The sequence below is a fragment of the Podarcis tiliguerta genome (assembly GCF_965153285.1).
Source record: "Podarcis tiliguerta genome assembly, chromosome: 3".
NCBI lineage: Eukaryota > Metazoa > Chordata > Lepidosauria > Squamata > Lacertidae > Podarcis > Podarcis tiliguerta.
The window spans coordinates 48,961,606-48,987,764 of NC_139536.1; the positions used below are offsets into that span (position 1 = coordinate 48,961,606).

A 26,159-nucleotide genomic window follows, 5' to 3' on the forward strand; every position below is an offset into this window, starting at 1 on the left:
CGGTCCTTCTTTGATCCTGCAGACGTGGGGGAACTGCCCGTGACATATATAGGTCATGAAAGAAGGATGTGACACACTCGGTGTTCTTGCTCTTCTCCTTGTGGGTGTGCACCAGGAACTGAGAACCTCACAAGGTGTTTCCAGCTAAGGAAAAATGCAAAATGAAGTTATGCAATGCCCTTTGCGAGAGACTGGTGGATGTTCCTGAAGTGGCCTTTTGCTTTGGGGTGACCTAGGAGATGGCAGTGCTGAGCCTCAGAAGAACAGGTGCTGCCAAATCCTGAGAAAGGCAGGTTCTTGAGCCACCATCCTGGGAGGCCCACCATCACGGCTGTGACTGCAGTTAGCGAGAAGGCTTTTCAAAGGTAACTCATACTGAATACACTGGAATGGGGGAGAAGGAAAGAAAACTCGAGGGTTCTTCCTGCTGTTTAGTGTGTGCAAGATATAGCAGGTCCTTCAGGCTCTGCCCTGGATGGAAATCAGGCTCCACTTACATGGGGTCTGCCACAAAACTATGTCTCCCCCTCACTAAAGAGACCCATTGGTTGGTGACAGATCACATGGGGGCAAGCAGAAGATCCTGGGTTCAATATCTTGTGCATCCCAAGCTAGAAGGATCAGGAAGTGGAGCTAGATAAGATTCCTGCTTTAAACCCTGGAGAGCCATTGCCAGCTGGAATGGGCACTTGCTAGAGAGCTTTAGGAAGGCTGCTGCTACTGCAGCACAGAATGCTCAAATGGGACATGGGACAGAATAAAGGGAGTGAGGGTTGGATTTCATATGCTGTATGGCTAAACTGGATGGCTTGAAAAGACAAATTCGTGGGGGATAAGGCTATCAATGGCTACTAATTGTGTTGGTTGCACTTTACTTGCACTGTCTGGGTCAGGGTGCCTCTGAGGACCAGGTGCTGGAAACTCAGGAGGGGAGAGTCCTGCTGCCCTCAGGCCCTGCTTGTGGACTTCCTACAAGTATCTGACTAGCCCTTCTGAGAAGAGGGTGCTGGAGTAGATGAGACTCATCTTACATTTGGAAGAAGATGAGAGGGAATTTCCAGGTGGCTGGTTTTTCTGTATCCATCCCCCCGCCTCCACAGTCCATTTTAGCTTATCTCAAGAGCCATTATGGCTGGTTTTGCTTTCTGCCACGATGGACTTATCAACATAATTGATTTTATTTATTTAAATCACTTATATACAGCTTTATACATATATATATATTTAAAATCCTCAAAGCAATTTACAACCTAAAGCATGAAATAAAACATTGTAGATGAAAGCCAAATGCACAAACATGTCAGAGAGAAAACACGTCAGCTTGTAAGATTCCTTGAAGGGTTTGGCTGCACTTATTTTTTAGACACCTCTTTTAACGGTGCTTTTCAAAGGATATAGGTTGGGGGGAAAACCTGTCTCCAAAAAGCAGACACAGATCAAACCTAACTGTGCCCAAATCTCCACCTTGCAAACATTTCCATTTTCTCCTGGGGCAGGAAAAACATAGCACCCTTCTTCCTTTTTTCCAAGGCAAGGGAAATTGGCACAGCAGCCTGTATGCATCATGAGTGTGGCACAACTCTGGACAAAGTGTTCCAAGAATAAGCACACCAGTAAGGAAACAACCATTCATAATTAGCTCTTTGAGGGGGCGAGACAAGAGTAAGTATAAAACCACAGCAACATAGAGATGTAGAGGGTGAAGGAGTGAAGAAGACCGGTTGTGCAACTCACCAATGAGAGCAATCTCTTATCCTGTAGTTGAATGAACACCAGGGTAAGATTATGAATAGAAGATGACATTGTTTTGACACAAGCTTGTGGTTTCTTCTCCTGATACATGAACTGGGGCCACGTGATTGTCTTGAGTCTTGAGCCACGTGATTGTCTTGAGCCCTTTTCAAAGTCGGCGCTTGCTCTGGGAATGATAGACTTTCATATCAGATGGGTCTCTGCCTTTGATCAAAAAGATTGCCCCTTGGAGCTGTGGCCACTCCAAAGTCACACTGAGTCCACCTAATTGTCTACATGCTTCCGCAGTCTTTCTAGAAGGTAAAAAGAAATGAAGATTGAAGTGAGCACTGCTGAAAAGAAGATTACTAGATCATAGAATTATAGAACTCTGGAGTTGGAAGGAACCCAAGGGCCATCTAGACCAACCCTCTGCAATGCAGGAAATACATTCTGCATGCAGAAATCAGCTGCGCTAGCAAGACGGCAGCATTGGAAACAACCCTAACAGCTGCTGATGCGACCAGTGCGCACACGTAAAGAATGGAAGCGCAACAACAAAATTGTGAAATCTTTCAAATAAGACTATAAAAAGGAAAGCTGGATCTTCGGGAGAATTGGGACAAAGTTACATTCCTATAAAACAAAAATCTAAGTGAAGATGAACTTCCTTGATTTTGGGATCATTAATCTCGATGACTTCTCTCTTTTCCTCTCACTTCTACACTCTCTTGGTATGAGAGCTTTTAATGGGACATTTTTTGAATTCCCTATGTATGTAAGACCTGAGATTGAGACAGAACGCCTGTTTGGTTCTTAGGAGGCAACCTAATCTTAGGTGCCCTGACAGAAAGAATGAAAGGGTGTCAGGACTGATAAGTAGCAGGCCTATGGAACATGTTCACAGCTTGGTACAAACTTAAAAAATAAATAAATGCCAGCCCTATCAGATTTCTGTGGTAAAGACGCTGCACATTCCTAAGAAGGAACTGACTCATGGGGAGTTGGAAAATCCATTCCCCGGACAGAGATATGGAGCAAGCCAGACTGATCTCAAATCAGCTGCCAAACAGGGCTGATGGAGGGCGGGGGAGCTTTCATGTCCTGGGAAGCAGCAAAGACTCTAAGACTCTGATCTAGACTGTGGAATTTCACTGTCATGGTTTTGTGAGCATTTCGAGAGGATAAACTGATTCACTCCGCCGGTATCAGCCCAAAGGGTCAGAGATGTCACCCACCTGGGGAATCTCTGGGAATTGTCCATCACAGTTTATGCCTCACTTTGATGGAATGTAATACAATACCAGCTCCCTAAAGTCTGACCTGCCGCAAGCAGGAGCTCCTTTTCACATTCCAGAGGAAGATTCAGGACCTTTCGTGGCCATTTGGTGAACTGTTTTTCAAGCACCCTTGAGTATTTGGACCACTGGTGAAGGAAGGCTCTCTTAAGTTGTCTGGCCTTGCCTGGATCGCTGTTTGACCTGGGAGTGTGCTTTCCTCCTATGTTTTACATTCTCTCACCCGTCTACTCTGTGCATGGTAAGAACTGCTCCCGTTTTTACACATGGCTAAATTATGCACCTGAGAAACAGATGCCCAATGGGTGCTTATGCTTCCTGCAACCAATGTCCGTAACATGGAGGCCCATTCTGACAACAGTTAGAACAAGGATGGGGAATCTGTGGCTCTCCATATGCTGCTGGACTGAAACTCTCCCTGAATAGTGGCTGGAGCTGCTGAGAGTTGGAGTCCAATAGCATCTGACGGACCCCAGGCTCCACATCTGTGAATAAGATAATGAATAAAAATATCAGTGAGAGATCACCTTGTTGCAAAGAGTCTACAAGGTCATTTGCACCTTCCAAGCATTGAAATTGGTTTTTAAACAACTGCTGTATGTCTCCTCCTTCACTGATTTTCCTTGCAATGTGGTGTTGCTCAGACCATTGAGCATTGTGTTCTCCCCTCCACACATGCACACCTCTTATTGCAAATCAGACAGCTGCAGGGTTGCACTTCTGCTGTCTGTCTGTAGTTAGGTTGCCTGAGAGACAGGGATTAGTTTGAGTCTTCCCATTCTCCAAATGAACCACATTGTGTAAGGGGTTTCAGCCTGTCTTTAATCTGAGGGCCGCATTCCTCAGTGCGCAATCTGCCAGGAGCCACATACCAGCATTGAGCATGGCCTTTTTATTGCGTATAGTGGGTCAAGAGATACCAAGGAAAGATAAAAGACTGTTTATGTATGCAACAACAGCGGCAATAATTCTTTTAGCCCAAAAATGGAAACAACAAGAACTACCAACCAAAGAAGAGCGGCAGATGAAAATGATGGACTTTGTGGAACTGGTGAAGCTGACAGGAAAAATCCAAAACCAGCATTATCAACTACAGTGGTGCCTCGGGTTACATATGCTTCAGGTTACATACGCTTCAGGTTACACACTCTGCTAACCCAGAAATAGTGCTTCAGGTTGAGAACTTTGCTTCAGGATGAGAACAGAAATCGTGCTCCTGTGGAGCAGCAGCAGCAGGAGGCCCCATTAGCTAAAGTGGTGCTTCAGGTTAAGAACAGTTTCAGGTTAAGAACGGACCTCCGGAACGAATTAAGTACTTAACCCAAGGTACCACTGTATTCCAAAATGACTGGAGCAAATTTATATGATATTTGAAAGATTACTGTAAGCAATTAACAACACTAGCAGGGTTGTCTGAGGTCTAGTAATGAGAAATTTTCTCCCTCTTTATTTTGACTTAAATTTTAATGTTTTTTTCGTAATGAGTGAAATTAGAATTGGAAAATGTATAAAATGCAATGCTATAAAGGCTGATTTTGAAAGCCATAAGCCAGGAGGGAAGGAAGTCAGTGGAGCCATGGAGGTAAAATGGATAACAATGATATGATTGTATATTATTAAATAGAAAACTAATAAAAATTATATACAAAAAAAAAGAAAGAAAAGAAAGTGGTGTAGTCAGACCTACACCAGACTCCATTCTTCATCCAGGCAAGCAAGAGATATTGCCATGGTTCAAGCGCACGTGCCGGCCAGACAAAATCATGAGAAAAGGGCCAGAGGAGGGCCAGTGAGGGGTGTGGCCAGGCTGCTTGGCAGAGTCCCCACAGCTAGGCCTGAAGGTCTGAAGGACTGCATTTGGCTCCCAGGTCTGAGGGTGCCTATCCCTGACAAAGCAGATTTAGGTAGGACCTAACCTCAGGAGAGGGATGCAGGTGGTGCTGTGGGTTAAACCACAGAGCCTAGGACTTGCCAATCAGAAGGTCGGTGGTTCAAATCCCCACGATGGGGTGAGGTCCCGTTGCTCGGTCCCTGCTCCTGCCAACCCAGCAGTTCGAAAGCACCCCAAAAAGTGCAAGTAGATAAATAGGTACCACTCTGGCGGGAAGGTAAACGCCGTTTCCGTGCACTGCTCTGGTTCGCCAGAAGCGGCTTAGTCATGCTGGCCACATGACCCAGAAGCTGTACACCAGCTCCCTCAGCCAAAAAGCGAGATGAGCGCCGCAACCCCCGAGTCTGCCACAACTGGACCTAATGGTCAGGGGTCCCCTTTACCTTTTAAATTCAGGAGACATAAGCCCATCTATCCCAGCATCCTGTTCTCACGGTGGCCAATGACATGCCTGCAGGAAGCCCACAAGCAGGACTTGAGCACAAAACCACATTCTCTTCCTGCAGCTTCCAGCAACTGGTACCCAGAAGTACAGAATCAGAGCACAGCTGTCATGGCTTGTGGCCATCAATAGTCTTACCCTCCACAAACCTGCCAAATCCCTTTTTTGGAGCCTTCCAACATGTGGCTGCCACCAGCCTGCATCTCCCGCACACACATCTCTCGAGTAACATTTGGGCTGTCGTTGTGTCATTGACACAACTCTCTTAAAGCAGCAGCCGATGAATTGGAGAAGGGAGCAAGAACATGTCAAGTCACTTTAACGATGTATTAACAGGATATCCTCTGGTTGGAAAGCTGCATTTTGCCTGTTTGGACAGTGTAGTTGCTGCAACCGAAGGAAACTCCGGAGTCCTGCCTCATCTTGGAATCTCAAATATTGGAGCAAAGGCTGATTTTCTTTACCCTTCAGCCTTCATTGCTGAAAAGCAACACCGTGCTGCCCTCTAGTGGCCATTTCATTGGCTGCCCACTTGGTATTCCCCAAGGAGATTCCACCCTGTATAGGAAATTCCTGCCAGTCTGTTGTTGAAAAAGCAACCCAAAGTCCTGTGGCACTTTAAACACTTAGTCATAGTTGTTGCAGCATAGTTGTTTGTGGGCTTGGGGCCACTTTATCCAATGCATAAAGTGGGCAGGACTGCTATTCCTTCCATGTCATAGCATTTTTGGTGCCACTGTTTACAAACATTGTTCCTATAGAACAGGGGTCAGCAACCTTTTTCAGCCATGGGCCGGTCCACCGTCCTTCAGACCATGTGGGGGGCTGGACTATATTTTGAAAGGAAAGAAAATGAATTCCTATGCCCCACAAATAACCCAGAGGTGCATTTTAAATAAAAGCACACATTCTACTCATGTAGAAACACACTGATTGCCAGACCGTCTGTGGGCCGGATTGGGAAGGCGATTGGGCCACATCCAGCCCACGGGCCTTAGGTTGCCTACCCCTGCTTTAGAAGATTGAAAGATACAGTGGAATAGTTAAATCTACGAACAGGTAGAGCCTACAACAAAATATTGCAGTATGGGGTACAGCACTTCCTTGTCAGGTTTCCAGCCCCTCCATTCCATTGTCCCTCCCCACCTATCTTTCATCTGCCCTGCTGGACCCCCAACAGTCAGAATTCCAAAACCAATGAGCATACAGTCTCTAGTGCAGACATAGGCAAACTCAGCCCTCCAGATGTTTTGGGACCAGAAGTCCCATCAACCCTGACCACTGGTCCTGTTAGCTAGGGATGATGGGAGCTGTAGTTCCAAAACATCTGGAGGGCTGAGTTTGCCTATGCCTGCTCTAGTGGGCTGTTGGGGGCGGGGTTCCCCCACTTTGGGTTGTTTCTCTCTAAATGTTTTTTGTACTTCTGCAGGCCTCAAAATTTCCCCCCTAGCCTGCAAATACCATGTGTGTGTGTGTGGTGTGTGTGTGTGGTGTGTCATTTTGGTTTAATAAGCAGCAGCAGCTGAAGTCTAAACACCAAAAATGGAGGTCATGGCACTGGAGGAGGTGGGGCTCTTCCCAATGAATAACTTTCACACACACATGTGCCATACATTGAAAGCACATAGCTTCCCCCCAAAAAAACGGAATAATTTTCATCCAGTTCACGTTTAAAGGCAAACTAATCTAATTTGCGCTTTTCGAAACAATACGGGAAATAAAACACAGGCATCCTTCAAAAATCACACTTCTCAAAATTTTGCAGTGTCTTTCTTCAGCCAAGTATTATGTACAAAAATGCACATACTAGGGCATAGTACGTATAAAACAATATATTAGTGATAACAACATACAAACATGCATTGTACATAAAATGTCTTAGCAAAACTGTGCACTAGAAGAAATTTGTACTAAAATGCCGATGGATTTTCATGGGAGTTTTTATTTTAAAAAAATAATAATAATCTCAAACTGATCTGGAAAAGTAGAGAACTGAATTTAAGATTGGAAAACTGAGAAACAGTGAGGAATTGAAATTGGCCTGTCCCTAGTTGCAGGAGAGGGAGATAGATTATGATTTCATGGACTATCCTTATTTTTGCAGAGGTTGCTGCCCAGAAGGAATGACAGTGCCCTGTTACCCTGTCATATTAAGATTCTGGATTATTAACAGGGATGATACCTCCCTTGCAAGCAATTAAGCAATCAGGTCTTCCAAGTGACCTTTCAGTCACTTCCCTTTATGGCTAACCTGTAACTGTATCCCACCCACATGCTACTCAAAAGGCATTCATTCCTCTGTGCCAGCTCTTCCCGCTGTTACGTTGCGAAAGAGCAATATGAAAAACGCTACTGCTATTGAACACACTTTGTAACTGGGTGGTTAAAGGGCACAAATTATGCAAATAATCAAGCCATCTTTAAAACCCTTTTCGTCTAACAAAACAAGTGAATAAGTAACAAGTTCCTAAGGTATTTTCAATGCTGGAGAAGGTAAAGTTCATTGGCTTTAGCCCAGATGGTTGACTTGACATTTTTGCATTACAGGGGAAGCAAAGTTGTTGCTTGGCTGTCATTTCTCCCCCTTCCCTGGACTCCCCGTCTGGAATGATTCAGTGAACACCTAAAACCTTCCAATAAACAAATCTTGTGGGACCCGAAAATGGAGAAGCATCTGAAGAATATTATTCTGGTTTCGTTTGGATTCTTGTTTCTATTTACTGCTTATGGAGGGCTCCAGAGCTTGCAGGTAGGTGGACCTTGTCGTGGAGTGTACATTTGAAGGGGGTATCTTTGAAGATGATCTGTGGGGATATAATGCAACAGGGATGCTAGCCCAGTGAAAGATAGCATGGGTCTTCTATAACAGAAGAGAAATCCCTGGAGATCACACAAACTTCTGGATCAGGTTAAGGGTCTGTCTAGTCTAGCACCATAGAGACCTTTGGAAGTCAACAGCCCTCTTCCACCGTTGCTTATTAAAGGCATGTTGTCTTTGAACATCAAAGTTCAACATCATCATGGTTAATAGCTGTTGGGAGACAATGCCTCTATGATTTTGCCTAGTTCTCTTTTAAGCTAGTAGCCATCACTCTTCTAGCAGTGAGTTGCATTATCGAATTATGCACTTCTTTTGTCTCCCCTGAACCTCCTACCAATTGGAGCTAGAAGAGTCTGATATAATGAGAGAAGGAGAAACTTTTCTCCCTTCTATCAACTTCTTTGACACCATGCATCAGTTTATAGACTTCTGTCATGTCCCCGTTGGACATTTGTTCTTAAAAATGGTTTTTAACTTATTTTAATATTTTGTGTTGTTGTTGTTGCATTTATTTCTGACCCTTCTTCCTCCAATGAGCTCAAGGTGTCATGCATGCCTCTCTTGCTCTCCATATTATCCTTAGTATTTCCATTATCCTTTGCAGTGTTTGTGCTTCCAAATGCTCCACTTAAGTCCTTGTCTTAAGGATTTGCTGACTTCTCTCTCTCCCCTACCCACACTGGTCAGTCAAAGTCCCCTTATTTATTGCAAAATTTTTGATTCCATTTCATTTTGTCTCTATAGAGCAGCCTCCACTCTCAAGAAGGCCTGGGCGTTGCCTCTCTGAGTGTTGTCTATGCAGCCCTTATCCTGTCCTCCATGTTTCTCCCACCGATCCTCATTAAGAAGCTTGGGTGCAAGTGGACCATTGTGGGCTCCATGTGCTGCTACATCACATACTCTTTGGGAAACTTCTACGCCAGCTGGTAATGCTGCTAGCCTACTTCCGATGAGATCTGCCATAGATTTGGGGACTGTGGTCTACTTCCATCCAAACTCCAGTGTAGAAAGGTTCAGATACTGAGTAAAAAGCCAGACTTTTGTCCATAGAATGACTGTGGCATCACTGCAAGGCTGAAAACCATGTTGGGCAAGGGGGTTTCTATGAGCAGAAAATCTTCTTAATTCTTTGTGGTGACTGCAATACAGAGGTGGGGGACCCTCAGCCCTCCAAATGTTGATGGACTCCAAAACTTGTCAGTTCCAGCTGGCATAGCAGGTGCTGTTCTCCAGCAACATCTGGGCTGTTGGTCCCCCAACCTGCTGTAATATGTAAAGCACCTTCTATAAGGTGAGTGGTTTCTGGGTCCATGCCAGCAATATCTCACAGTGGTGTGGAAATATCCCATAACGCAATGTGAGTGAGCCACAGAGTGAGCCACTGTCCACATTATGGCTGCCACTAGGGAGTGGGCCATTGCCACACAGCCACTGTTTCCATTTCCAGGAGCTTCCCTGTGACCATCCAATACAAACTTGCCTCCAAAATATACATCCACAAAAGGAAGAGAAACAGCTCTTTCCAGTAGGCTTCTTTATGACTGTTTTGTGGTCAGAATTGATACCACCCCTAATCTGGACTAGAGTCCATTATAATGAGACACAGAGAGAGAAGGCTGGAGAATGGTGTTCCTCTTGCTCCAAAGAATCCCAAAGCTGACCTAGCCCTTTTAGCAGAGATGTGCTGAACGGTTCCATTGGGTATATGAGCGCAGCTTTAATGTTGTGGTTTTCAAATCACTCTGTTGAGAGCTGCATGAGCTTATTTCAATCCCTCACCCCCACTTAACTTGAAATGAACCTGATACACAATTATGTCCTGGCTCCTAGACCTGGGAAAAAAACTTTCTGGTGAAAAGTCCAATGCATATTGAGGTCTCCGTCTATCATGTATTAGACAAACATGAATTCTGAATATTGCTTAAAATATGATAAGCAGGGAGTTAACAGCAAACCTTCAATACAATCTAGCTCCTTACGGCTCTTATATCACATGAATACTTCTCCTTATAGTATAGGGGTAAACATTTGAGCAATTCATCTTGAATTTAATGGTGTAACAAGCTGTCTTTGGCATTTCTTTCAAGAATGCTAGCAGCTTAAAAGAGATATCTAAATACCGTGTTTTTTTGCAGGTACACACTGATCCCCACATCTATGATCTTGGGGCTGGGAGGAGCACCACTCTGGTCAGCCAAGTGCACATATCTCACCATCGCTGGAAACTCATATGCTCGGAAAGCAGGGAAAATTGGGAAAGATATTGTCAACCAGTACTTTGGAATATTCTTTCTGATATTCCAGTCCTCTGGAGTATGGGGAAATCTTATATCATCCCTTGTATTTGAGCAGACTCCCAACCAAGGTAAATATTACACACACACAAACACACCCTAGGGGCTGTGTCCCTGCTTACACCACTTGCCAGCTCCCCTGCCATTCCCCCCCATACGAACCCCACCTAGAGCTTGCCCATTCCAGCCCATGCCACCCTCCCAACCCCATTTCTGAAGCTGCTTCTCTCTTCTGTTCTACAATCCTGCTTTGCTCTCCCCTTCGCTCCCATGTCCTTGCATCCTACCTCTTCCATTTGTGCACCCTGCCCTTACGCACAAACCACCCTCCTGGTAACCTCTGGCATCTTCCTCCTCTCGCACATTGCAACTACCTTTTCACTCTGACTTCATGAAAATCCAGGATTCTGATGTGGCACTACAGATCCTCCAATGAGGGCTATGTGATGACAGCCTTACATTTTTATGATATTGCCATAGGGTACCACTTCCTTGCCTATATCTGCCTTTGGAAGTGCTACTGATAGGTAAAACCACTTTTTCATCATTTTTTAAAAAATAACTGATACTGTATCAGATACAGTAGTATAGATGCAATTTTAAGGATAATGGAATAACCAAAGCCTAGCGTGATTCTCCCCTCTTCCAGCAGCCCCCATAACCTACATACATTACTCTGGGGGGCATTCTGACACCAGTGTGGTTGCAGGGGAGGGAGGGCAGGAAAATACCTCCTGTTCAATTATCTGAGGATCTAAACTACTAAACCCACTTTAAGGATTGTTTTCTTATTGGCATGGGTGTCCAGTTTGCAACTTCCTAGAGCATTGGGAAGAGGTCTAGTGGAATGGACTCCTTTGGATGGTGGTGGACTTTCTTTCCTTGGAAGTTTTTAAGAGGTTGGATGGCCATCTGTCATGGGTGCTTTAGATGAGATGAGTTGGGGTCCCTTCCAACTTGATATTCTAGGTCTTCTAATGATTCAGTCTATGGTTTTGTCTTCTATTTGTGTGTGTGTGTGTGTGTGTGTGTGTGTGTGTGTTCAGCACAGGAGTTAAAGGATTAACTAGGCAGTGGTGGTAACTCAGGCCAGATGAAGTAGGCCGGTTAAAAGCAAATCCAGGGATAACAATAAAAGCAGGCTGCCTCAAGGGACAGATTAGGGCTAAATGCCGCTGGAACTATATAGGGGGGGGGGAGCCTGTCCCACAACTGCAGTCTTAAACTAGTTTAAGGGGATAAAACTCCACTGGCTGACCAAACCAAAAGTTACTGCTAGGAGATTAGAAAATGCTGGTAACGTCCTTGAAGACTGGCAAGGGATCGAAACATTTGATCATGGCTCAAAGGCACGGTTACTTTGAAACTGCGAAATACCAATACTATATGAAATAGCAAAGCTTAAAGAACAGAAGTAGCATTCTCTGAAGCTGTATCTGGCTTTTGCAATGGTGTTCATGCCAGTCCAAGTGAGCTCCCTATGGCACTGTCAGAATTTATAGGACCAGAAAGGGCAATTTAGATAGTCCGGATCTTTGAAGTGCAGAGGGCACAACAGTGACCAGTTATGCATTGATGGAGCGCATCAAATGCCCTGCTGCTCAAGCAGCTTGCTCCCACATGGATTTGTCCACTAAAGGAACCCTGTCAATTGGCTATGACATTTCTCTGTGTTGCAAAGGATTCCTGGGCAAGTTCCATTATTGCCTCTCAAGCAGCCTGTCCACCATTATTGATTTCATTGGTGATGAGAACCTCGATCAGATTTTGAAGCACCTACCTCAGGATTTTTTGGAACACAGCTTGAAATCGATTGTGGATGTATGCTTGAATTTATGGTCTTGATTTTGACCACTAACAACCACTGCTCTTTTCTTTTCCCTATGGCCTAGTGGAACACTCAGACGCAGATCTGTGCTGTGGTGCAGAACATTGCATGGGGGTAAATGCTACAAACAGCACTGTGGCTCAAAAAAAACCACACGATACCTTAATCTACACTCTGCTGGGAATCTACACAGGTAGGTGCTTCCAGACACCATTTGTTTGTTGTTTGCTTGCTATTTCAATTGATATCCCTCCCTTCCTCCCAAAGGAGATCGGGGCACCAAACATATAAATAAATAAATTTAAAAACTTTAAAAAACCATTCTAAGAACAGTTATCTCAAGTGTGCTAGGAACAATGTCTTTTGGCCATCAAATGTCTAGGTAAACAGAAGTTTATGTCCCAGGATTCTTTGTGGAAAGCCACAACTGTTAAAGTGTTAGCTGTTAAAGCTTTAACATATAGCATAGAAGGTGTGCACCAGATCATCTCCAACATTTCACTTTGGATGGTCGTTGCAGAGGAAGAAAAGGAGTAGTAGGCAAAGTGTGTTTCAAGGACCTTTGATTTTATCATCTAAGAACCCCTTGATGTGCTCTGTTTCCTGGAAAACCATTTGTAATATATCATATTTGACAGTATTTTAAGGCATGCAATATAATTTAACTGTTTTTGATCGCTGTCTTGTAACTTACTTAAAAAATCTTACAGCATTTGATAAACAACATTCAGTGATTTTTAGTATTTGACAGCTTTCAATCTGCAAAATCTAGGATTGGTTATGATAGAGGCCCCCAGGCAAAATTATAACTGTCAGAAAATACTAACAGTTCCAAAGCCTTCAAATTTTAATTTTTCGGGTCAAGATTTCATCTTCCAAATTGTTGATTCAGATTCTGAATATGAATTTTCCCACTCTGAACTTAACAGGAAAGTTCAGCAAATTTGGCGTATTCATTAATATTCGTTTCAGCTGTAAATTGTATGGCATATCTTTGCCTATGAGTGATTCAGGCCTCAGTCAATGAAATAAAGTCTAACATTCCAGTTCCATAGTATAATTTCCCTCTTCACATGTGCTTTGGCAAAGACTGTCACTAATTCTGAAGCCAGAGGCTCAGGAAACAAATTCATCTAGAGGCAATGTTGACAGATGCAATCATGGTGCCCCCATGCTGATCTCTCTTTAACCTCTGACCTAACCTGGAAGGGTAAGAAATCTGTCTTCTGCAACAGCACAGTTGATTTTTCCAGCTGCCACAGCACAAATGACACAGCAGAGCACAGTTTGCTATGCATGGTGGATGCCCTGCTATTGAAGACAGAGACTTCAAAACAGTTAATTTTATATAATTATTATTATTATTATTATTATTATTATTATTATTATTATTATTTATTTGTACCCCGCCCATCTGGCTGGATTTCCCCAGCCACTCTGGGTGGCTTCCAACAAAGATGAAAAATTCACTAAAATGTCACATATTAAAAACTTCCCTGAACAGGGCTGCCTTCAGATGTCTTCTGAATGTCAGGTAGTTGTTTATCGCTTTGACATCTGCTGGGAGGGCGTTCCATAGGGCAGGCGCCACTACCGAGAAGGCCCTCTGCCTGGTTCCCTGTAACTTGGCCTCTCGCAGTGAGGGAACCGCCAGAAGGCCCTCGGCGCTGGACCTCAGCGTCCGGGCAGAACGATGGGGGTGGAGACGCTCCTTCAGATATACTGGACGGAGGCCTCTAGGGCTGAATTTAAAGACACTTATTGACTGAGTATTCTAAACCCATAACTGAGCTCTGAGAATAAATCTATGAATTGCTTGTCACTTTGGGACTTGGTTCTTATTCCAATGCATCCAGGCAGTGGGGTGCTAGCTGTGTTGCTAGTTGCTATTTTTCTGGATCGGATCACAGACGACCAAGCAGAGGGTGAGAAAAAGGAGACACCTTCCTTGTGCTTCACTTGCATGGCAACATTTCGGCATCTTAAAGATAAACGCCAGTGTCTCCTGATTCCCCTGACCATGTACAGCGGCTTTGAACAAGGATTCCTTGCTGGCGACTACACCAAGGTAGGAATGCAAGCGAAATGTAGTTGTTACCTACCCTGAGTTCTTCAATGAATACATGGGGAAATGTTCATGGGACACTCAGGACTCTTGAGTCCCACCTCCCACGACAGATGGATGCCCTACTGAGAATACTTGAAACCTGCCCAAGAAGCCTCTGGAGTCAGTGAAGAAAGTGTTTTAGATGCCATTAGCCAGGAAGAGCAGGAATCAAACAAAACACACCAGTAGGTCCACCAAGGGACCAGAGAGACCTGATGAAAATCATGTGCCACCAGAAGTCAAATAAATCCCATGTGGCTCCAATACTTTCTAAAGGTCCTGTTGTCACTCGGGTCCTGCTTGTGGGCTTCTCACAGGCATCTGGTTGGCCAGGGTGAGAGCAGGATGCTGGATTAAATGGGCCTTTGGCTCTTATGATGCTCTTGTTATGTTCTTATGTGACCCGCTGAGGGGAAGAGGGAGCAGACAACCACTCGGTGCTGCAGGGATCAGAGGGAGTTGGATCTGAATGGGGAAACATTGATACAAGGAGCAATTGCCATGGGTTAGAAGTCAAGTGTCAGGTTTATCACTTCTCTCACACAAGACATGACACGCTGGCAGTTTAACTAGTTGAGGTTTATTAGCAATAACAGACTTCCAGCAAACTGAGCTTCCCACAGCTCACTCCTCACTGTTGGAGTCAGTTGACTCAACTGGCTTCCTGCCCTTCCCAAGGCCAGATATACCCCATGCCCACCCCTGCTTCCTGCTGGTCCTCCTTGGTTCTAATCGCTTGCTCGGCCTCCTACTTCTTGGAGACTCAGGTGCAGCCAATTCCTCCTCCTCAGGAGTTGAATCCAACTCCCTCCTACCACCTGCATCCTACTCCTTCATGTTTGTGCTGCTACAAAAACTACAGGCAGCATTCCAGAGCGAGAAGGGCTTGCCTCACTTTTGTTGTGTGAAAGAATCAAGTTTCTATTTCCTTCTGCCTCTTCTTCCCCCTCTGCAGATTCCTCTCTGCTGGCCATGCCTCTGGCATCAAGCCTAGAGGAGAAAGGCATCTTTCTGCCAGCCATATTGATGGATTTGCTTTATTAATTTATTGTCCATATTGTCCTCCAACCCAGAGTGCCTTGCAAATCACAAAGGTATTTCTTATTTGGGTAGCCCTTGCATTGCCTCCTAAACGGTCCTATAGTCACACAAATCTAGCTGGCTGACAGTTTGCATACCCTGAGTGGGCATGCACAGGTACAATATCAAAAAGATACGAGGTTAATGTGAGCTTGGTGGTAGCTATAAGTGAGCATACAAGCAGGTCTTATGGTGCTTTTTTTGTTTTAATGATGCACATCTTAGCCATATTTTTAGTACTAGCATATTGCTTCTGTGGTCTCCATCTGATTAAATGCATCACACTCTGATGTACAGGAAGCCAAAGAGTTACTCATATGGTTGGCAATCATCTACCTTGTGGACACTCCCAAGCAGCCTGTTTATGATGTTACATCAAAGCAAGTGTTATCCTAGAATCCACACTTCCCAGTGCATTTCCCCATCACTTTCCTTACTGCAAAAAATCCCATCTTTGGGGGAAGCAGGCATGTTACGCAAGACCTTCCAAATCAATTATTGTTGCCCAACCTGAACTTACTGGTGGTATGTGATTGAATCCCACCCCAAAGTAGTGACAGCCTGGAAGTGCTGTGTGTCAACTCCTCTCCCTACACATCCCCAGTTCTTCTGCTGCTTTAGCATTTGATAACATGTATGGCACATGAGCAAATTATCCCCCCCCCCCCGTCTCTCAGCTCCATCACTGCACAGCAGGCGCGCACATTAAATCTGGAGGCCCTACGGCAAGGCACAGAGCTGTGCTTTATTGATCGCATCTTCTCTGTATGAATATTCACCCAGCACTCAGAAATAGACACGAAGTCCTAAGCCTCAGATGACAGAATCAACGTTGCTGCGTTGAATAATAATGCCATGTGCGCCTGTGTGTCTTTCTCTTTTTCTCTAGTCCTATGTGACCTGTGCCCTTGGGATAAATTTTGTCGGCTATGTGATGATCTGCTTCTCGGCTGCAAATTCACTCAGCTCCCTGCTCTTTGGGAAGATTTCCCAATTTACTGGCAGAAAAATTCTATTTGCAATGGGTATGTAAAGGCTAAAGGAGGACCGGGGGGCTCATCTAGTGTGAAAAATTGGGTGTGCTCATACTAAGAGGCAGGGGGCATAATTTAATGAAGAACTGGCTAAAAACGTGATCAGTCCAGATGAGGATTCTCCCCTCATTACTGGGAATGAAACAGTCTTGGCCAATTTGAATTTCAAATATGTCTGTTTGCTCAGTCACTTCAGAGAAAGTCTCAGCATTTCTAACACAGCAGAAGGTGGTTCTCAACTCATGAATCACATATACTAATAGCAATCTCAGTTCTCTGGGTGCCAGTTCTGAAGCAGTCAAAACAGCACTAGTCTCACACAAGAGAGTGGTATCAGCAGAGCTGGTTTGCAGAAGGATAAAAAATATATATTGAGGGTAGGGACCCCAAAACAGTCCATTGAGGACTGAGGGTTGTATCCAATGTATTACTAACAATCACATTCTGTCAGGAAAAGATTTATTCTTGTGCAACAAAATGTTCCCGCCTCTCCTCCCCCTGTGCACCCCCTAAATGTGTTCTGGAGGTTCTCTGAACCCCCCGAGGCAGATTTGGAGAGGGTACAGAGTGCGCATGAGAAAGAGTTCCATTGCATAAGTGGAAATCCTTGCACCAACAGAACACAATAGTCAATGTCACCCTGAGCATGCTCAGTTGGTGTGGAATGTTCACTGATGGCTAAGAGGGGGAACAGGGAATGGAAAATGGAGATGGAATAGAGGATCCTAGAAAATAACGTGGCTGGTTGGTTGGAAATCTGAGCAGAAGCACTCCACACAGCAACATTTTGCTGCAGGTCCCCTTTGTATTTCCTACCTCTGAAACTTTACTTTTGTGTGTCCACATGGGGTTCTTGGAGTGGTTGCATGGCATACTGATTTATACCACATAATCCTGAATGAAATGACCCATAAACAAATCCCACCCCAGCATCTTGTACAGGGGAGAAGAAGGTTCCCTTCCTTTCATCTACAGCAGTACCTCAGGTTACATACGCTTCAGGTTACATACGCTTCAGGTTACAGACTCCGCTAACCCAGAAATAGTGCTTCGGGTTAAGAACTTTGCTTCAGGATGAGAACAGAAATCATGCCGTGGCAGTGCAGCAGCAGCAGGAGACCCCATTAGCTAAAGTGGTGCTTCAGGTTAAGAACAGTTTCAGGTTAAGAACAGACCTCCGGAACGAATTAAGTTCTTAACCAGAGGTACCACTGTAATGACTGGCATTCCCTGAGCAGGGAGGTGTCATGGCTTCTGCAGTCATGAAGCAATATGCCTGTCCCTTTTGGAGGTACTGATCTGACAGTAGTATAATTTATAGGGTCAACTGGCACCACTTGCTAAGGCACTGATCTGAGCAACATCAAGGAGGGAGGGCAGACTATGAAGAAACATTCAGGGAACTTGGCACTGCTGGCAAATTATGTCTCTTGGGGTTCTATTTCTCATGTTTCACTCGACTTTTTTTTAAAAAAAATGAGCTAGCTTTGCACATTCTCCAAACTGAATGTACTTCACATCTAATATGACTTAAGATAAATGTTCCCAACTACACATCCTGGATAAAATTTCACTCTTGAGGAAACCAGCTGGCATTTTGCTGCCTACTTCACCCATGTCATTAGGCTGACAGGTGCCCATTATATGCCAGGACTAAATTACTTGCCTTGACAATGGGCTGGCTGGCTTGTTAGGCTAAGCCAAGCCAAGCAAGGATGGGTGGACATGAGAGACCCCAAAGAAGAGATTGTGGCTCCTGCCCACAATCCTCCTGCTGCAACACCATGGTGAGCTAAGCTGTGGTTTAGCTTAGCCAACATGTCATCTGAACCAGGACTCAAGGTTTGTTTCCTCCAGACAACCAGCAGAAGAGATAGCGGGTCCTTCCCTCTGTGACCTTGGGGGCCAATGGAAGACTCTTGATTTGTTTCCTGAACAGCAGGGTACATTGCCCAGCCAATGTGCTCCTAAGCAGCCTCATTGCCCCTATGCACTCTGGTGGCTCTCCGAAACATTTATGGAGCTGGAATTTTGACATCCCAGGTGGTTGCTTACTTCATCTTTATACTATAGCCAGGGTGCTGATCCTGCTTCTTTGCTTCCAATGTCACCTGGGCGGCTGCCACTGTTGGAAACTAATGGCCAATGTGGACCTTGGCCTGGTACAGCTATATAATTCTCACTATCTGAAATGGCCTACTTGTGAAACTCATTATTGTTTTCTCTCAATCTTTCATCATCTTCCAGGTGGAGTTCTCAACCTTGCCTGCATAATAGGACTATTGCTCTGGAAACCTCGCCCAAGCCACCTTGCCCTGTTCTTCGTATTCCCTGCCCTGTGGGGTATGGCTGATGCTATCTGGCAGACGCAGACCAATGGTAAGCCTTTTCTATCATGGAAGACTGGCAGCACAAGCACAACTCTATGCAAGTCAGTTCCACTGGGATCAATGGGGTTTACTCTGGGGAAAGTGTGCATGGGACTCTGTGGCCTTAGTCTCACTGAAAGCAGATTCTCTAGACTCCAGTAACTATCAGTGCTTCCAGATGGGGGCATAACATTGCAAACTGACTGTTGCAAATGGGAGTTGGTAATAGCTATTAAAATAAAATTAATAAACTGATTAGATTTTCCCTAGAAAGGGTAACTTGAATTAAGTGGTGGGGTGGGCGCTTCTATGCTGGCTGGCATTCTATGCTGACATCACATGGATGCTGTGAAACATTTCTGTGCATGAGGAGTATCCGTCTGGAAGCTCCTAAGATATGTCTGAGTAGAATGCACCTTGGCAGAAAGAGTTGGAAGACTGGGGCTAGATCTACACAGCTATAAAAAAGAAAACCACCGTTGTAAAGCTCACAGTGGAAAATATCACTGAGTTGTGATTTCAGCTCTACAGCACCATCTGGTGTCACAGTGTTATAACACATTTTTAATGTTGTAATTTGATTAATGTAGCTGAGTCCTGGGTCCAAAACAGGTATGCTGTAAGATCACGGGGGGGTGGGGGGAGTTAAAACTTAAATAGCATTGTATGTTTTTGGCAAACTTTTCTATAAATCTTTGAATGCTGCAGAATCAAATCTGGCTTATTTTGCTTCAAATGAAATATAGTTTTGGTTTGTTGATGCATTTCCTCCTGACATGTTAAGTGCTAAGCCACAGTGCTTTTTTCTTAAAAAAAATAATGTTTAGGGGTACTCTCATTTTGACTCAAGAAAACCGCCATTTTATTGTTCAAATTGGGAAAAATAAATACAGTAAATGGACAAATGATCTTCCATGTACAACAGGAAGTAGAACCTTCACAGCTTTCCAAGTAGTGATAGTTGGGCAGGTAGCGACTCCTGACAGAAGCTCACAGCACTGGCATTAAGCCGCGGGTGTTATGCATAACCCAATTCAACACTTGTAATTCAATACCTATGTGTCAGAAAATTAAGCCCCTTCCTTTATTCATCTGAAATTGTATTCATAACCAATGAAGAAATACTCTCTCATTATTACCACTTACCACATTTGGTATTCATTTGTATACATAAGAGAGAGAGAGAGAGAGAGCACAGCCATGCCACACATTTCAAGCACATGACTTTCCCCAAAGAATATCAGTAACTGTAGTTTAAGGGTACTGGGAATTGTAGCTGTGTGAGTTGTAAATGACATTTCCCAGGATTCTTTGCTGGAAGCCATTTGCTTGAAATGTGTGCTGTGGATGTGACCAGAAAGCAAAGGTTTGAAAGAAATCCTCAAATGGAGGCTGTGTGCTAAGTCAAAAGGAATGCAGAGGAACCTTGGTTCCCAAACAGCTTAGTTGACAAATAAATCGACTCCCATTCCAATTTTCGAATGTTTTTCAGAAGCCAAATGTCCGACACGGCTTCCGCTTGAGTGCAGGAAGCTCCTGCAGCCAATCGGAAGCCATGCCTTGGTTTTCGAACAGTTTCAGGAATTGAACAGATTTCTGGAATGGATTAAGTTCGAGTTTCCACTGTATCTGATAACCAGGAGCTAATTGAAATGTTTATTATCCCTGCTGTGGGTGAGGGAAGGGGCACGGAGATTAAAATAACATTGCATAAGAAAAAATAAAGATTAACGGCTAGAAAGACCTTTTGTATGTTGAAATATTTACACTGTCATCCAAGGAATAAATCCTAAGCTAATTAGTTATGGTGGCTAAATATGTCACCACGCTGCTTACACAGGCGAAATACAAGCACTTGTACACCTCACCAACAGATCTTGCTCCATTAAAAAGTACCACCGTACATACATTCTCTCTCATTTCCTGGGAATGTCAGGGCAAGAGAGTTTTTTGACAACAACAAAGCTGAACCAAGCAAGGATTACATACAGGTTAGATGAGGTCATGCTAAGGGCTTAACTACACTTCCAGGTGCCTCCGGTCCGGGCCGCAAGTATTTTGCAGGAGGGGTTCAAGGCTTTGAGCACATAACAGGACTTCAGACTTACACATTTAAAGTGGGTTAAAGCACTAGCAGTTTGGAAAGTGATGAGGAAATGCACTGAAAAGTGTGGAATGGACACATGGTGAATTGTAAGAAGCATTAGCACCTTGTAAGCAAATCAGGATGAACGCTCAACAAACCAGGAAGCATAAAGCAAGCCTTCCCTCCAGATGTTGCTAGATTATTGGCCCTGACTATTGGCCAAGTACCTGCATCTGATGGAGGTTGCAGTCCAACAATGCCTGGAGTCTAGCAGGTTAGGGAAGGTCCTGGCTTTACATGGAAATATGGTGGCTGTGGTCTATCCCTCCTTTTTGCACATTACAGAACTGTGTGATATGTAGAAGCATATGTAGAAGTTCTGGACTTGGAGAAGTTCTACTGTATGTTGAGGATATGACTAAGCTTATGAAGTTATTGGGAAAAGGGACACCCTTTACAGACCCTCCAAGTGTCCCTATTTTCCAGGGACAGTCCCAGATTTACAGTAGCTGTCCTAGTTTCTGATTTAATCCCAGGATGTCCCACTTTCCCCAGGATGTGCCTATTTTCATCAGAGAAACATATGGTAGGGCATCTCTATTTTCATTGGAGAAATGTTGGAGGGTATGGAATAAGACACCCCCAGGTTTTTTTTCAGCTGGAACTCACCAGAACTCAGTTCCAGCACCTCTCAGGTAGGCACTATTGCCATTCTATGAGGGATGTGTTTATGGTGAGCTCCAGCACCTCTTTTTCTAGTAAAAATAGCACTGGACTTCCCTATTTTTGTCAGAGAAATGTTGGAGGGTATGCCTTTACAAACTTGTATCTGTATTCTTCTGAACAGAAGGCAGCACTTTGCTTAAAGGAAATCCTCTGTTAAAAAGTACCATATTTTTTGCTCTATAAGACTGACTTTTTCCCTCCTAAAAAGTAAGGGGAAATGGGTGTGCGTCTTATGGAGCGAATGCAGGCTGCGCAGCTATCCCAGAAGCTAGAACAGCAAGAGGGATCTCTGCTTTCGCTGTGCAGCAATCCCTCTTGCTGTTCTGGCTTCTGAGATTCAGAATATTTTTTCCTTGTTTTCCTCCTCCAAAAGCTAGGTGCGTCTTATGGTCTGGTGCATCTTATAGAGCGAAAAATACAGTACATTGTTAAGGGATATGCTGGCCTTCTTTTGAGCCAAGGTTCAACTCCAGAACATGGGAGCAGAACCCCAGAACTCGCTATAGGTACTAGTTCTTGGATCTGGGAAATGCGCAGAAATAATAAGAAGCTCAGCTCAAGTCAGCTGAAGTTGAAACTCCATGCAGTAAATATAAAATGATAACTCTTGAGATAGGACTAGCCCTGAATAATCAACAGAAGATTTGTGAACATGTGCAGAGTGCCTTGCAATTATCAACCGCTGCTTCTTCTACCATTCCAAAAAAAATAACACCAAAAACAGTAGCCTGTGGTACTTGATCCATTGTGGAAGCTGTATCTTATCTTTGCTGCTTCTAAGAAAGAAACACTCCACACGTGTTCAGAGCTCCACTCTTCCTAATTATTACTTCACACTGGAGGGCACAGGTCTGCCATTGAAAACAGGTTCCACAGCAGAATTCAAATTAAACCCTGTGCTTTTGAATTACACACAAAGTGAGGTAGGCATGAGCTGCTCAGTTTAATTATCAGTCACATGACTCAGCTCTTACTTTAACAGAGTTTCATTACAAAGTTCCAAAGATAATTCTAGAGACTGAAAATTTAACTCCTATCAGGGTTTAAGCAAGTAGCTGTTCCAGGAGATCTCTGGAATATTGACCAAGGGCTCCCCCTAAAGGATTTTAATGGAAAATGCCTGAATCCTTGCCCTACTCCACATTTCCAGATTCATCTATCCAAAAGCATGTGTCATATTTTGGCACCTCACTGTATTGTAAGTTAAATCTGTTTTATTTCATTTGTTCTTCTATAAGAGCTGCTTCGTGTGTAACAATATGCATACTATTATGCACACACAAGCATCTTCCATGCTAGAGGTTTGCAGTAGTTGTGTTGTGGGTTCGAACCCCATGTTGGGCAAGATTCCTGCATTGCAGGGGGTTGGACTAGATGACCCTTGCGGTCAGAGCCATCTTTCCCATAGGGCTTAGTGGTGCGTCACGCCAGAGCGCTGGCCTCTCAGGGGCGCCCCAGCAAGTGGGGGAGCTGCACGGCTTTGCTGACGGCCTCCCCTTTCCCTGCACACCATATGGATGGCGGGTATGCAGCTTCCCTCCCAAGCTTCTGCGGGGATTGCTCTCCCGCAGCGGCATGGGGGAGAGTTGTGCCCCCCCCCCAATGGCTGGCAGTGCACAGCTATGGCCACCCCAACACTATCCGTGGCAATTTGGGGGCACTGGGCGGATATTTGCACCCCGGCATCGCATCTGCTAAAGACGGCCCTGCTTGCGGTCCCTTCCAACTCTACAATTCTATGAGTCTATGCTGTTTAAAAAAGTTGCATGGGCCTGAAAAACGCCATTATTATCCTCTTCAGCAGGATGTAAAAAGAGCCCTGGACATGTTAGAGCCTGAGCATGTTCTGCCTTCGCTCTTAGAGGGTATCAGTTGCTGGGAATCCCAAGTAGAGGCTGTTGCATTCAGGTCCTGCTTAATGGCTTCTCACGGGTATCTGGCTGGCTACTATGAGAACAGTAGTGCTAGATTAGATGGGCCTTTGGCCTGATCCAGCAGCTCTTGCATTCTTAAAAGTAGAACAGATGTTCTAGCCAGCAGCCTCCCCAATGTAGCATTTCTAACAGGTTAATTATAAACATAGGCATTTCCATTTGACATGTGGATCATCCCGGGAAGTTATTCAGCCTCTGTATATTACATACCAGAACTGAAACCAGATCTTACCATACCCCTATCCTTTTTTTAGACATGAACTGCCTGATGTCATCATGGGTTAGTTCATATATTCATTCCTGCAGCAACAGAGCCCATAGTTTGCATGTGTAAGGATTCCAAGTAGCACTGTTTTAAAGATACTACTAGGACCACGGATAACATTGGCCATATTCACACCATACGTTTAAAGAATTGTGATACCACTTGTCAGGGTGCCCCTGTTTTCTTCCACTCAGAGCTACAATTCTCCGAGTCAGTGGCGTAGCGTGGGTTGTCAGCACCCGGGGCAAGGCAAGTAATTTGCGCCCCCTAACCCGTGGATTTTAGCAGGGGGCAGAGAGCTGCGAGTGTGAGGGCCCCCCCCCCCAGATGTTGCACCCGGTGCGGCCGGCCCCCCCTGCACCCCCCACGCTACGCCACTGCTCTGAGTGGTTTAACAATCCTTCACAAGGAACTCTTGAGCATTGCAGCTCTTGTGTCTCTGCCCCTTACACCAGCTGAAGGTGTCGCCCTCCAAAAGCAGAGGAGAGAGATTTCCCACACCAAGGAACAAAGATTGTTTTTTAATGTCCCTGGACCACTGTTGCCTGGCGATGGACCTGTTCACAGTAAACTCAAAACCCAGCAGTATATGGTTTACGCTACAACGTTGCCTGATCCTAAGCAGCTTCCTGGTACAAAAGAGAAGACATCCATCATGTATTTTCTTGACCTTTTCCGGGGAGAAAGAGGGTTAGCTACTGCTGCTACAGTTACAGACCTAGATGGGTGCCAGATTTAGGCTTCCAACATAAAGTTTTGCCTAATTCTTCTCTTTCCATTTGTTTACAGCTCTCTATGGAGTGTTATTTGAAAAGCACAAGGAGGCCGCCTTTGCTAATTATCGCCTGTGGGAGTCCCTGGGGTTTGTCATCGCCTTTGGTTACAGCATGTTCTTAAGTGTCAGCGTCAAGCTTTATATTGTGCTGGCTGTACTGGTGGTGGCCATGGTATGCTATGCAGCAGTCGAGCACCTGGAATCACAGTCCTCTCCTGGTCCTGAACCACCCAGTATCTCAAAGCAGGAGCCAAACGAACTAGGCGAGAAAGATCCGCAAACCCATTTGTAGCCCAGCAAAGCAAACCTCTGTAAGGCCAAGCAAATGGCCCAGTCCAAAAGTGCCTAATTTTGCTCATGTGCATTTTGTATGGGCTACCAGAAAGTAGCTCTTGTGAAAGAGGCAGCGCATCACAGGACTGGTGCCACAGATGGCTTCTCAAAAGGCTCGACACCAAGGAAGGCTACCAAGGAACAGATACCATGATTTGTGCAATATGTAAATGGAAACTTCAGCTCTTTCGAACTGATGCAAAATGTACATAGGATGTTTTTTTCTGCCAATACAATAATGACTTCAATTAAGACAGTACAATACTAGGGACCTTCTCTTCTTGCTACTAGTGACAAAAAATGTTTTTAATGGGTCTTTGATGTTTTTTTAATGGGGGGGAGAATAAATGTACATTGATAATTCAAAAATGTTCTGTTTCTTACTAAATCACTCATATCCACATAGAAAATATAAATTGACTCTCATCTGGAATACAAGCTTACCACTCCCCTCAAGGAAATAAACATGAAACTGTAATTTCTCCATCCAAGTCTCCTAAGGAAATTGTTGGAGAATGCCCTGGGGGTACCTGCAATCCCCCAGAACTCTGAGTGTCCTCCGGTACGTGCAGTTTACTAAAATATTGGGGGGGTAAGCCCCGCCCTGCATAATTGATCACATGACAGAGTGTTTGTTGTGGGGGAGAAAGGGTAAGGAGAATGATAGCTGCTTTGAGACTCCTTCGGGTAGTGATAAAGCGGGATATCAAATACAAACATGATGCGGTGCATGGACACCATTTGAATGGCTATGCTCATCAACTTTTTTAGGGGGGGAGGCCCCCACAGCCACTAGGAGTTGGCTGCCCCCACCCTACCAGCACAAGCCCGCTGCCCCTTCCCTTTTGGATTGCAGCTTTAGTTTTGTATTAATTATCCCCTGCTTTGGCACATCGTGCTGTTATTATACAGACTGGATTCCCACACTTCTCATGTGATACAGCAGTCACCTGGATACCCAGAGAGAACCGCGTTCTTCTCCGCCCTCTACGGGTTCATTCTTTGCTGAAAAGTTATGCTGGAATTGGACACAAATTCTGTGCCATGATTATACCCATGATTGTGCTTTAACGTTGCAACCCGTCCTTGGACCTTAGCATGAAGGTAGGTCCATAATAAATAATTAGAGGGAAGGCAAGTAAATA

At 44.6% G+C, this 26,159-nt stretch overlaps 1 protein-coding gene across 3 annotated transcripts; it reads left to right on the forward strand.

Annotated features, from left to right (window-relative positions):
* The first annotated feature begins 214 nt into the window (after positions 1-214).
* Positions 215-25,383, forward strand: UNC93A (unc-93 homolog A). Of its 3 annotated transcripts, none has more exons than XM_083434198.1 (9): positions 215-365; positions 7,910-8,111; positions 8,928-9,109; positions 10,319-10,548; positions 12,370-12,498; positions 14,162-14,373; positions 16,382-16,517; positions 18,774-18,905; positions 24,696-25,383. In XM_083434198.1, exons 2-9 carry the CDS (start codon positions 8,025-8,027, stop codon positions 24,971-24,973), a joined length of 1,386 nt encoding a protein of 461 aa, XP_083290324.1. In that variant the 5' UTR covers positions 215-365; positions 7,910-8,024; the 3' UTR covers positions 24,974-25,383. The 3 variants fall into 3 exon arrangements, with proteins under 3 accessions (XP_083290324.1, XP_083290323.1, XP_083290325.1); XM_083434197.1 differs by lacking the exon at positions 215-365 and adding an exon at positions 7,669-7,834; XM_083434199.1 differs by lacking the exons at positions 215-365; positions 8,928-9,109 and adding an exon at positions 7,670-7,834.
* The last annotated feature ends 776 nt before the right edge of the window (positions 25,384-26,159 follow it).